Below are 10,897 nucleotides of genomic sequence, written 5' to 3' on the forward strand. Positions count from 1 at the left end.
GTTTTGATTTAGCTTCCGCCTTTGTCTTCGTTTTCGCCGCCTATCTGCTGCTGGACTGCACAGGGCCAAGGTTTAATTGGACCAAGGTCGCAATGGATGAATTCCACAATCAGGTAAACATTGATCTTGACCTTGATCTTGAACTTAGATTTCATTCGTGTGATTCCGACATCATCATGGCGACCAATCGCAGCTCCCCATGCGTTCGTCAGGGTGCACAGGTAGATACCGGCCAGGCTAACTCGGGGACAATGTCGATGACCGTATCCCACCAGAAAACAGCCAATCCACTCCGTGCATCTCCTGATAGTGGATCATAAAGCGGATCGGGGGGCGATTTGCCGCTCTCATCGGAAAAACAAATACGTTCCGACTCATCTGTATGAACAGCTCCATTGTCATCAAAGCAATACAGTTGAGTGTGGTTTTTTTTTGGCGCGTCAAAGAAAAACCGCGTTTTCGAGCATCAAAAATCAACGCAAAAAAGGTTGCAAAATGGGGTTTACTGAAAACAGAAACACACAGCAAACAAAATGTGTAATAATAACGGAACGAAATAGTGAATGCTGAACGGGTACGTCAACAAAATGGGGCGGGTTCATGGTGACAGATGCGCACAGACAAACCGTGCAATCCGTGCGCAACAGCAATAACAACCCGAGTCGGGTGTTGTGTGCTGGTATGGTAAGAAGAGGAAACCGGCGTGTTAGTGTGTGCAGCTACATATTAATACATTTATGTTGTGTTTTGTGCTACTGCTGGCTCGGATTCGACAGCTGGCTCGACTCTTGCTCTGCCCAGCGCTGTGCTCACTCTCACTCTCTCATTCCTCGCTCTCTCTCTTTTTGGCTCCCTCTCTCTCTCTCTCTCTCTCTCTCTCTCTCTCTATCTCTCTTTCCGTAACCCCTTCTTCCCAACAACCTGCTAGCCTGCTGATTTCATAGGAAAGCTCGAGCGAGCGCGAGAAAAACGTCAGACGAAGCAGGCGGCAGTCGGAGTATCGCGATTTGACTCGTGAGTCCGTTAGCGAATGCTACGAGGTGTGTGACCCGCGTGTGTGTGTGTGTGTGTACCCTTTTATCGCGACGTGCGTGACAGTACGTGCATGCGTACATGCGTGCGTTCGTGCTTGGGAAAATATTGGAAAAGCCTTTAGGCCGTGCAAAGGTATACCATGTGCCCACCAGGCTTGCTGCGTCTCTTTCTTGCACGTGTACGCCCCCGTATCTCCCTATCCCCTCCTACAGGCAGTCTTTTGGTGCCCGCAGCTTGCTCGCACACTCTCTCACACACACAGGCGCCATAGGCCGCTTCTATTGTGTTTACAGAGAATAGGAAAAATTAGAAAGATTTTCGAAAGAGCAAAGTAAGAAAACGAACAAAAGGACTGACCGATGACGAAAGGATTGCGTTGTGAGCGGACACACACACACACAGCCCCGCTGTCGAACGGCCGACAGTCTGTCAGTGGTGGAGCAACAGCAGCGCAGGGTTTTGCACCGGATTGAGCAACTGATCCATGGTTCTTTCTGCTGTTCCGAACGAGTGACAAAAGCGCGAGCGGAATAGGTGATGGTGGTGAAGTTTGCGATGGTTATTTTGATTATGTTGTGTTGTTTTTCTTGGTGAAATATCCGCGACACAACTTCCTCCCCGCCACATCCTTCTGCATCAGTGTTGTTGTTGTGTTGCAGTGAATGCAGTCATTGTCGTCATCGTCGCCGCCATCGTCGTCATTCGTCACTGCATGCGCGGGGATACGCTTCCCCTTAGCCTTCCCACCAAAACAGTTGACAACACCCCCCCCCCCCCCCCCCTCCCTCACTCTGGCAACACGATGACGACGACGGCGACCACCATCATCATCATTCGTCGAACGAATCATACACTATCGAAGGTCGCCGTCCAACCCCAGCCAGCTAGTGAATAGTGATTATTAACCTTGTGATGTTTGCTGTGCATCATATTTGTGTGTGTGTGTGTGTGTGTGTGTGAATCACACACCCGTCTCCACAACCTCCTTCCACACATCTCCAGCCCATAATATTGCACCTGCCGTCGCCAAGCTCGTTAAGACGCAGCTCCTGCGAGAAATCAGTTACCAACACAGAAGGCAGACCCGTCGTGATGTGACAGGATTAAACAGGATCGACGAAGGGCGGACCAAGTCGACGAACTTGAAAAGAGCAGGCAAGAAAGTTGCGTGCGCGCGCGCGCCCGTTCGATCGTATGTGTTGGTGCTATGGTATCGGTTTGCGGTGATTGCGGGTTGAGCGGAGGTAGATGTCAAAATATCGGGTAGAATTTCCCTCCGTCTTTCCGAAGGAATCGCCCGATGACTGAAGATGCCAGGACAAAGAGAGAGCAAGCTGCTGGTGCTGACAGAGGACAACAACAACGCAGAGAGCGAGACAGAGAGAATGGGGCAAGTGGCGATGCAGGTTGGATGGCACCTGAATATATATATATATATATATATATATATATATATATATATATATATATATATATATATATATATATATATATATATATATGCATGTATATGCCGCGTGCTCTAACAAAAGCGCACCATAGTGTCCACAACAGCAGCAGCAGCAGCCACAACACCAACAATAATAAATCGTAGTGCTGGGATTGTTGTTGCTACGTACCAGTACCCGCCTCTCATAACCTTGGCCTTCGGCACAGCGTAACATATTTGAATTTCCCGCTCATCGATATGTACACATCCTCTACCGCCTGTGATACCCGTTGTCCTGCTTGGTATCCTGCGGAGCTACGAGGTGGATATCAGTTCCAGGCAGCCTTGGAATGAGTGCTGCAGATGCCACAGGTGATGGGCAGCAATGGAAGAGTTGCCCGCGTGTTAGTACTCGTTACGTTTGACTCCGTTCCGCTCCGGGTACATCGTCAGCTGGAGCCGTTAACCGCGCCAATGCTCGCTGCTATGCAATGTCTGGATGTGTGTGTATTTTCCGTTGCATCGAGAAGCGCAGACGTGTACATGATCCCAACGATCGTACAGCATCCGCCAACCGCCTGCATGGATGTATTGTGTGTATGTATGTGGTGATGCTGGGTTGCGAACTGCGAAGAGAGGAGGTTCCGTTTCGCCGATCGTCGTCGTCATTCCGCGTTGTGAGTCCAGTGAGTTCGGTGCGCGCAAGGATCGCGCACTTGAACTGTGTTCTACGGCTGTTGTGTTGTGCTTCGAAGGTCTTCCGCTCGCTCTTCGGACGGCGGGCATGTAGCGAAAGCAACACAGCAACAACCGTCTCCTAGCCACCAAAAACCGTTTAACCGTTTTTTCTGCCATTTTCAGTCGTCAGTGTCAGTGATCATCTAGGTGTTCAGAGGCTACTAGCCCCCGAAAGGAGTATATCCGTAACAAACAGTTATCACCCGTAGGTTCAGATTCAGTGCCTATAGTTAGCTTGTGTGCGTGTTTTTGTGCAGTTGGTTTGTGGTGAGTTGGAAAAGTGAGACAGTAAAGAAGAAGCAAGAGGAAGCACGAGCCCAAATTCCCTCAGCCCAACCTACCCCTACCCACGGTGTTCGGAAACAGCTGGAGCTTGAACTTTCCCGATCGAGGGTCCTCTACTAAAAGGACGATTTGCTATCCCAGCTCAAGAAAGCAGCAAACCTTTGCAAAGACCACATCGCATATAGAACACGATGCCGCTGTTTGGGAAATCGCAGAAGAGCCCACAGGAGCTGGTGAAGGCGCTCAAGGAGGCGGTCGCTTCGCTCGAGCGCGGCGACAAGAAGGCGGAGAAGGCGCAAGAGGATGTCAGCAAGAATCTGGTAAGTGTCGGGACTCCAGGCCCAAAAGAATCCATCGATCTCGAGTCGAGTCACTGCCTAAGCCAAGAGCACGAGGATCGATCCTCCCCGAGTTACCGGCCTGAGCTTAAGCAGTTCGAAGCAGCAGCCAGGGCCCCTGTGTTCCGGACTAGATATTCCGTGGTCGGTTGGTCGGCGCGCGCGCGCACCGATTTCACCGCTTTTCCAATTAGACCTCTTTCTCTCTGCCCCCCCCCCCCCCCCCCCACCTTTCCTATTCTCTCTCCCACAACACACATACACACGCACACCACGGGTCGATCGGAGTGATGTGCGATCTTTGCGCTCACCTACTCTTCAAGACTGCCCGCAGATCTGCTAATTGGATGGCGCAACGGTGAGCTCTCCTTTGGTCTACGGGGTGGTGAAGACCGGCGAATGGTAGCCTGCTGCAGATCCCGTGGGATTAGTTTTCTTCTCTTTTTTTTTGCGAAACTCGATTGCTTCGGTATTCAAAGAAGCAATGTCCAGTCCCTTTCAGGTGTATTGGAGCTGCAGTTAGTGGCAAAACTCTCTCGAAGGTAGGACGGAGAGGGCACATCCCCAGCATCCAGCCGAACCCTGTCCCATGATGCTGTTGACTACCATAAAGCTGCTCTTCTCGGTTGCCAAAAACACTGCAACCGTTTTCGCGGCCTGTAACCTCTGCAAACGTGCATCTTCATGTTTTGTGCTTTCCTTGGACACGACAAACGACAAGCGACCAGCCCAGGTCAAGTCTTTCGTTGGAATTGCATCCAACGTGTAATCTCCCCTACCCCTTGATGACTCATTCATCATATTTCCTCTCTCCCCTTTCTATATCTCTCTTTCTCTCTGGGTCTGCTCTGGGTGTCTGGCTTATTTTCTTGTTCTCGCGACACGATTGCCAGAAGCAAGCGCAAACAACACTTGTGGCAAGCTGCTACGTCTGCTGCCTGCCTCCACGGTGGGCACCGTCACCAGTAGTAACCGTCGTCCTTTATTGCGGTTCGATGATGTGTGGTGTACCGGGGAGCTAGAGGGTAAATGGGGGTGGGAGTGGGTTATGTCTTTTCGCTTCCCATGTCTACTTCTCCACTGCACTGGCACAGACAGGGTGGTGCAACAGATGCAGCACTGTGAATGAGTCATCGATGCACACAAATGTTTCCTTCAAAGCAATACAGACAGCCAAACGCAAGCGCCTGGTTCAGCTGGGATTCGGAAAAGACGAAACGAGTAAGGCGAGGGCTCGCCTGAAAAGGGTCAAGGGGCACATATACTCTCGCCGCGGCTTGGCCGCCCTTTTACGGTTTTTGTTTTCGTTTCTCGAATCTCTAAACGTCTCTAGTCACAACGAGTAACCAGTACAGACCTCGTGTGATCAACCTAATTGTGTATACATGTGCTAATGCTATTCCGTTGGTTTTTTTTTCTTTCTTTTTTTTCTTATCTCAAGGTGCTTATCAAAAATATGCTCTACGGAACATCGGATGCGGAACCACAGACCGAGATTGTCGTGTCGCAGCTCGCACACGAACTCTATAGCACAAATTTGCTCCTCCTGCTGATACAGGTGAGTAAAGACCAACCCTCCATACCCCGCTTTGCACTGGGTTAGTGTTTTAGTAACGCTCCGTTGATCCATTGCAGAACCTGAACCGTATTGACTTCGAGGGCAAGAAGGATGTGGCACAGATCTTTAACAACGTGCTGCGGCGACAGATCGGTACCCGTTCGCCAACTGTCGAGTACATCTGTACAAAGCCCGAGATCCTCTTCACACTGATGGCCGGGTAAGCGCTCAACGGGAGGAAGAAGGGGAAAGCAGCAAACCCTTTCCCCGTTCCTCGATTCCTTACGAACTGTATGACTCATGCTCACCCGCGGTCCGGTCCCGTTTCCTTCCATTTTCACAGCTACGAGCATCAGGAGATAGCGCTCAACTGTGGCACTATGCTGCGCGAGTGCGCCCGCTATGAGGCGCTCGCCAAGATCATGCTGCACTCGGACGAGTTCTTCAACTTCTTCCGCTACGTCGAGGTATCCACGTTCGACATCGCATCGGACGCGTTCTCCACGTTCAAGGAGCTGCTTACCCGCCATAAGATCCTGTGCGCCGAGTTTCTCGAGCAAAACTACGATAAAGTGTTCACACACTACGAGCATTTGCTCAACTCGGAAAACTACGTAACTAGGCGCCAAAGCCTCAAGCTGCTCGGGGAGCTGCTGCTAGATCGACACAACTTCACGGTGAATACCATCTTCAATCGCTAATCGCCCCCAGAAGTCACATTCGACTGACGTTCGGCTTCCTATTCTCTGAATCTCTTTCTCCTCCGGTTCCTTAGGTGATGACGAAGTATATCTCCAACCCGGACAACCTGAAGCTCATGATGAACATGCTAAAGGAGAAATCTCGCAACATTCAGTTCGAAGCGTTTCACGTGTTCAAGGTACGTTTGTGCGGCCTATCATTGGCCAGCGCAAGCCACGCTACAGTGTCGCGTACCATTTCTTTTTATCTCTACCGTTGTCTTTCTCTTTTTTTTAAAGGTGTTCGTTGCAAATCCGAATAAACCGAAACCTATTCTTGACATCCTGCTGCGCAATCAGGAAAAACTGGTCGACTTCCTCACCCGGTTCCACACCGACCGCTCTGAGGACGAGCAGTTTAACGACGAGAAAGCTTACCTGATCAAGCAGATCAAGGAGTTGAAACCGATTACCGCAGGCGGTGGTGGTGACCAATAAAAGGCTAACGTTTATTGGTTACCTGCCTTTACCACACCATCCAACAACGCATCCCCCCCCCCCCCCCGCCCCCCGACCCTCTTTCGATAGCAGTTCGCGGATGCCTTTCGCTGCTTACCGTTCTCAGCGCCATGAAGCAACACCCATGTAGTAACAGCAGAGAATGTTAGAATTAGTTGATTATAGCAATATCTTTCGCCTAAGACGCTGTATTCTCGCATATTGCAAATCCCACATTTCCTTCGCCACCATCTTTATCTTCACCATCCTCCGCCTTTCACGGGTTGCTACTATTACAGTAACACCTCTAGATAACCTTCGAGGGCCCCGTAGCGTATTGCGGTTTAGCAGATGTGCAGTGAGTAGATTAATCTGCGTGTGGGGGAGCCTCCCGTGCTCCTTACTTACCTCCATCCTAGAGCCATTAAACAGCAGCATGATGGAAAATTGGCGAAAAAGAACAAAAGAACAATAGCAAAGCAGTTATGGGCCGTTCCAACTGCAACATGCTAGTTAAAAACGAAGAACCATAATGGAAACAAATGATAATATGTTATAAATATAGATTAACACTTGTTCGATTGAACTTAGAAACGTTGCTACACACGATATTTTTCGGGATATCCCGTAAAAGGTTGATCGTCTCCAAATGAAAAAAAATATATGTTTTTTTTACCTGGAGCCGATCTGTCGCGACCTTGCGATAAATGTGTGTATTAACATCCTGAGCAGGTTTTATAATTCAAAAAGCGCATGAAAATTACCTTATTAAATTGCATAAGTAACAGCCTTGCAGCAGGTAGCTTGCAAGATTGTCCAATAATATATATATTTGCGTTACTTCCCATCCACTATACCACCCTACTCATACCCAACCCCACACCGCGTACCACCCTCTAGGCAGGCTATTTTTTTTGCACATTCGCGGAAACAGCAAATCATTTATATATACAGGCAGACAAGTAGATCCGTTTGGCCAGTGCATGATAGTTTAAAGCAACAGCAAATACTTTGGTCCGTATCAATGTAGGCCACTCTCCTCTGCTGGTGTATTTATTTATTGAAAAAGAAGTATTGAACTTAACATCCCAGTCATAATTGGAGCGGTCATCAGTTGTCATCACCCCTCCCTCTTTTCTACCACCCCTACTCCTTATGTGATGCCTGCGTTAGAAAAAGCATGATAGTCTAAAGGAGACGATGACAAAGAAGTGGCAATCTTCTTGATTTCCTTTATGCTTCCGATAGAATCGGGTGCATCGGGAAGTCTAGGATGATGCTTTCGCCTCCGACTTATGGCCCGAAGCCGGTAAATAAACTGCAATGACTAGCGATGCGATTTTGCAAATGAAATGAAATCGATATATTAGAGCTTTTGGATGATTGGTTGTTAGGAGAGCAAGAAAACGGTAACGAAAACAAAAAGAAAGAAGAGAAGGTGGCTAGCGCGTGATAATGAGCCTACCTACATCAAGCGTGGAGCAAAACAAATGAAATTATTTCGAGAAATAAAAACCAACAACAAAAGCGAAAGACTGTAAAACGCATTTCGGAACAACAGTGGCATTGACTGTATGCCTTGGGAATTTGATTCGGATTGTTTGTATTCGGCTAGAGGAAGCTTTATATTGAACCTGCTGAGAAACACAACTCAACACGTTCACGGCTCAGTTGAAAACAGCAGGGAAAACAATTGTATTTATCATATGTGGTATGTTAGTATAGCCTTCATGTAGAATCACACTGACCTCGTGCCTTGCTTCCAGGCAGGCTGTTGGCTCCCATCACTCAAAGCCGATCATCACAGAAAAAGGGAAACACCTGCTCAAGCTGGGCCCGTGTCCGGCAGGACAGTACCTCAGGTAGCACCACCGCGAACAGGCTGTTGAGGTAGACCTGTAACCGCTGGCGCCGTTGCTCGACAAAATCAACGTTCTACGGGATAAAACAGTTATCAGCACGTCAGCTATAGCAATAAGCAAATCGAAGAACACAAGATGCTCACCATATTGCCGAGCTTTTTTTTCGGTGGAAAATCGAGCGTCTTGGCAGATGGGTAGTCCCGCTGGAGTCGCTTATGCAGCCGATAGAATTCGTTGTAACGTCTGTACAGGGACCAGCTGCTACTGCTGCTTTCCAACAGGATGCCTTGGCCGACCTCGGCAGTGGCAACACCACCGGCGGGGCTGATTCGAATCTCATACACGTGGAAAGGTCTCCGCGAGCGGCCTGCGCTTGTCCGCTGGATTGCCTTCGGAATGGCAAAGCTAAAGTACGCCATTGAGTTTCGGTTCGCGCTGGTAACCATACGAAGCCGATGGTTTTCTCTGTGGGGGAAACGCAAAGAGAAAAATAGAGGGTGAGAAAGAGAAATTAGGAATCTTTTAAATCTGGAGTCGCGATTAATGGGGTAGTGGAGAAGCAGCGCTGCGTGGTACGCTTACAGGCTCAACTCGGCAACGCGCGATTCCAGCAGATGGCACCGCTCCTCGAGCTCGCTAGTATGCTGCCTTAGCCGTTCGAAGCTGTCTGAGTCGCACACTCGGTACGGCACTGTAGCGGCGAGTGTCATGGCCAGCTGATTCACTGCCAGCGGGTCATCCGCTTCTGATGCATCCTCCACGGCCAGACCAGAGGAAGCGTGGTTCGGTACTAGTGCTGGAATGCCTTCGGTTATCCGATCGCAAGAAGTTGCCCGATTAGTGGTCTGCTCGATTGCAACCAATGCATGGTCGACGGAGAAGACGGGTGCCTCACTTGTCTGCAAGGTAGCGCAGTTTGATTGATCGGGAGATGTCTTGATCAGAGGCTCATCGGCGGTGCGGGTGTTGCGTGTGGCATCAATAGCGGGACCGGAAATGACGGTGGATGCGGTTAGGGAAGAGCAGCTGTCGTCTGTAGTGGTACTACAGCCGCTACCTCCGGAGACTGCCTCTACCACGGCCGGTGCCGTCGTCGCTGTCGCTATCCGCGGTATACCCGAGGGGCCCTTCTCCTGGGTCGATAAGCTAGCACTCTCCATGATGACGCGTTCGATGGCATTAATCTTACGTACTGGGCCGGCAGGACGGCGGGTAGCAATGATCGGTTCCCTGCGTTCCTCGCCGCCGCCGCCGTCGCCACTGTGCGCCGAATTCAGCTCCGGTACGTCGAAGGCGATGGCGAACAGAATCGTGCCCAGACCGGCGGCCACGTTCGGCAGCAAATGCTGCACCTCGGCGTTCCGCAACAAGGCCCACGGTTCGTAGTACTCCGCCAGCAGCTGCTCATCGCTCAGCCACATCAGCACATACCTCTCGAGGGCCCGTTCGTTCAAGATGGCACGCAATAGGGCCCGTCCCTTACCACACGCTGACCACACGTGTCGCAGCGTGCTGAAACGCTCCCGCTCGTGGTTGGTTAGATGCCGGTAGGCAAAGTCCCAGAAGACGGGCCCATCGGTAGCGGGCCCCGCGCCACTACCGGACGACAGGGCCACCAGTTCGCCGACCACGTTCTGTAGCATGCCTGATACGCTGCCCTGCTTCAGCCCGTATGCAAGCAGACCTTCCCAAGCCTCACACAGCAACCGAATACGGGGATCGTGCTCAGTGGCAAGCTCCGTTTTGCCACCATAATGTCTCTGACAGTCGCGCACCGCGACCAGCAATTCACCAATCAGTACCTTCCGCACCTGCTCGGCCTCGTACCCGCTGCTGGTCATACCGAGGCTGATACCAATCACGGACTCCAATGTCAGTGAGCTAAAGGTGCTCATGCCCACCATGATCTTTGCAATTCCAGATTCCTGGTAGTCCTCGCGAAGTCGCGATCAAGCGCAGTTTGTTTGGGTCCGGAACACCCTTCTCGATCACTCGACGGCTCAGCTGCGGAGGCGTTGGCCTTGAGCGCTGCAATGATAGATGATGGAATCAGTCCAGGCAGCAGCTTAGGGCACTTTCCCACCCATGCAAACCAACACTCTACCGTCTTCAATCACTGTTTGCATTTCACATCACACATTCTGTCGGGAAGGACGAGCACTTTCTGATTCTTCCTTATCGCTTGAGCCCGGATAAAAAGGGTCACAACAAACACTGTCTCGTTTGCTTGGGATCGTGGTCCGTTGTTATAAGAATGAGTAATCGCCAGTCCAAGCGATGTTTGTTTTCGTTCCTCACGACACAGTGTATGCGCGCTAGCCCAGGAAACCCCCGCCAATACGTGCACCAATACACAAATGTTGTGCAGAAGGCTAGAGAAAGGGGCGTAAGTTATACGTTTTTGCTATTGTTCAGTTCCTTTTTTGGATGGCCAGCGAGGAAACGAAATTGGCACTTATGGGGCGCCCCTAATG

At 50.4% G+C, this 10,897-nt stretch overlaps 2 protein-coding genes across 7 annotated transcripts in view; one reads left to right on the forward strand and one right to left on the reverse strand.

The window, feature by feature from the left end:
- The first annotated feature begins 885 nt into the window (after window positions 1-885).
- Window positions 886-8,094, forward strand: LOC126581612 (protein Mo25). Of its 6 annotated transcripts, none has more exons than XM_050245601.1 (7): window positions 886-1,040; window positions 3,326-3,807; window positions 5,267-5,383; window positions 5,461-5,603; window positions 5,727-6,060; window positions 6,159-6,263; window positions 6,364-8,094. In XM_050245601.1, the coding sequence occupies exons 2-7, from the start codon at window positions 3,679-3,681 to the stop codon at window positions 6,559-6,561; spliced, it is 1,026 nt and encodes a 341-aa protein (XP_050101558.1). In that variant the 5' UTR covers window positions 886-1,040; window positions 3,326-3,678; the 3' UTR covers window positions 6,562-8,094. The 6 variants fall into 6 exon arrangements, with proteins under 6 accessions (XP_050101558.1, XP_050101394.1, XP_050101638.1 ...); XM_050245437.1 differs by having other exon boundaries at window positions 913-1,167; XM_050245681.1 differs by having other exon boundaries at window positions 918-1,014.
- Window positions 8,095-8,228: 134 nt separating this feature from the next.
- LOC126581547 (sorting nexin-29-like) overlaps window positions 8,229-10,897 on the reverse strand; it is a 2,904-nt gene continuing 235 nt past the window's right edge. Inside the window, exons 1-4 of the mRNA XM_050245314.1 lie at window positions 10,528-10,897; window positions 9,006-10,451; window positions 8,567-8,888; window positions 8,229-8,496 (exon numbers count right to left, since the gene is read on the reverse strand). The exon at window positions 10,528-10,897 is cut by the window's right edge and continues 235 nt beyond it. Of these exons, the coding sequence (XP_050101271.1) occupies window positions 8,350-8,496; window positions 8,567-8,888; window positions 9,006-10,327 (1,791 nt within the window). The 5' untranslated portion in view covers window positions 10,328-10,451; window positions 10,528-10,897 and the 3' untranslated portion in view covers window positions 8,229-8,349. The remainder of the gene's footprint in view (window positions 8,497-8,566; window positions 8,889-9,005; window positions 10,452-10,527) is intronic.

Source organism: Anopheles aquasalis, chromosome X (genome assembly GCF_943734665.1).
Source record: "Anopheles aquasalis chromosome X, idAnoAquaMG_Q_19, whole genome shotgun sequence".
NCBI lineage: Eukaryota > Metazoa > Arthropoda > Insecta > Diptera > Culicidae > Anopheles > Anopheles aquasalis.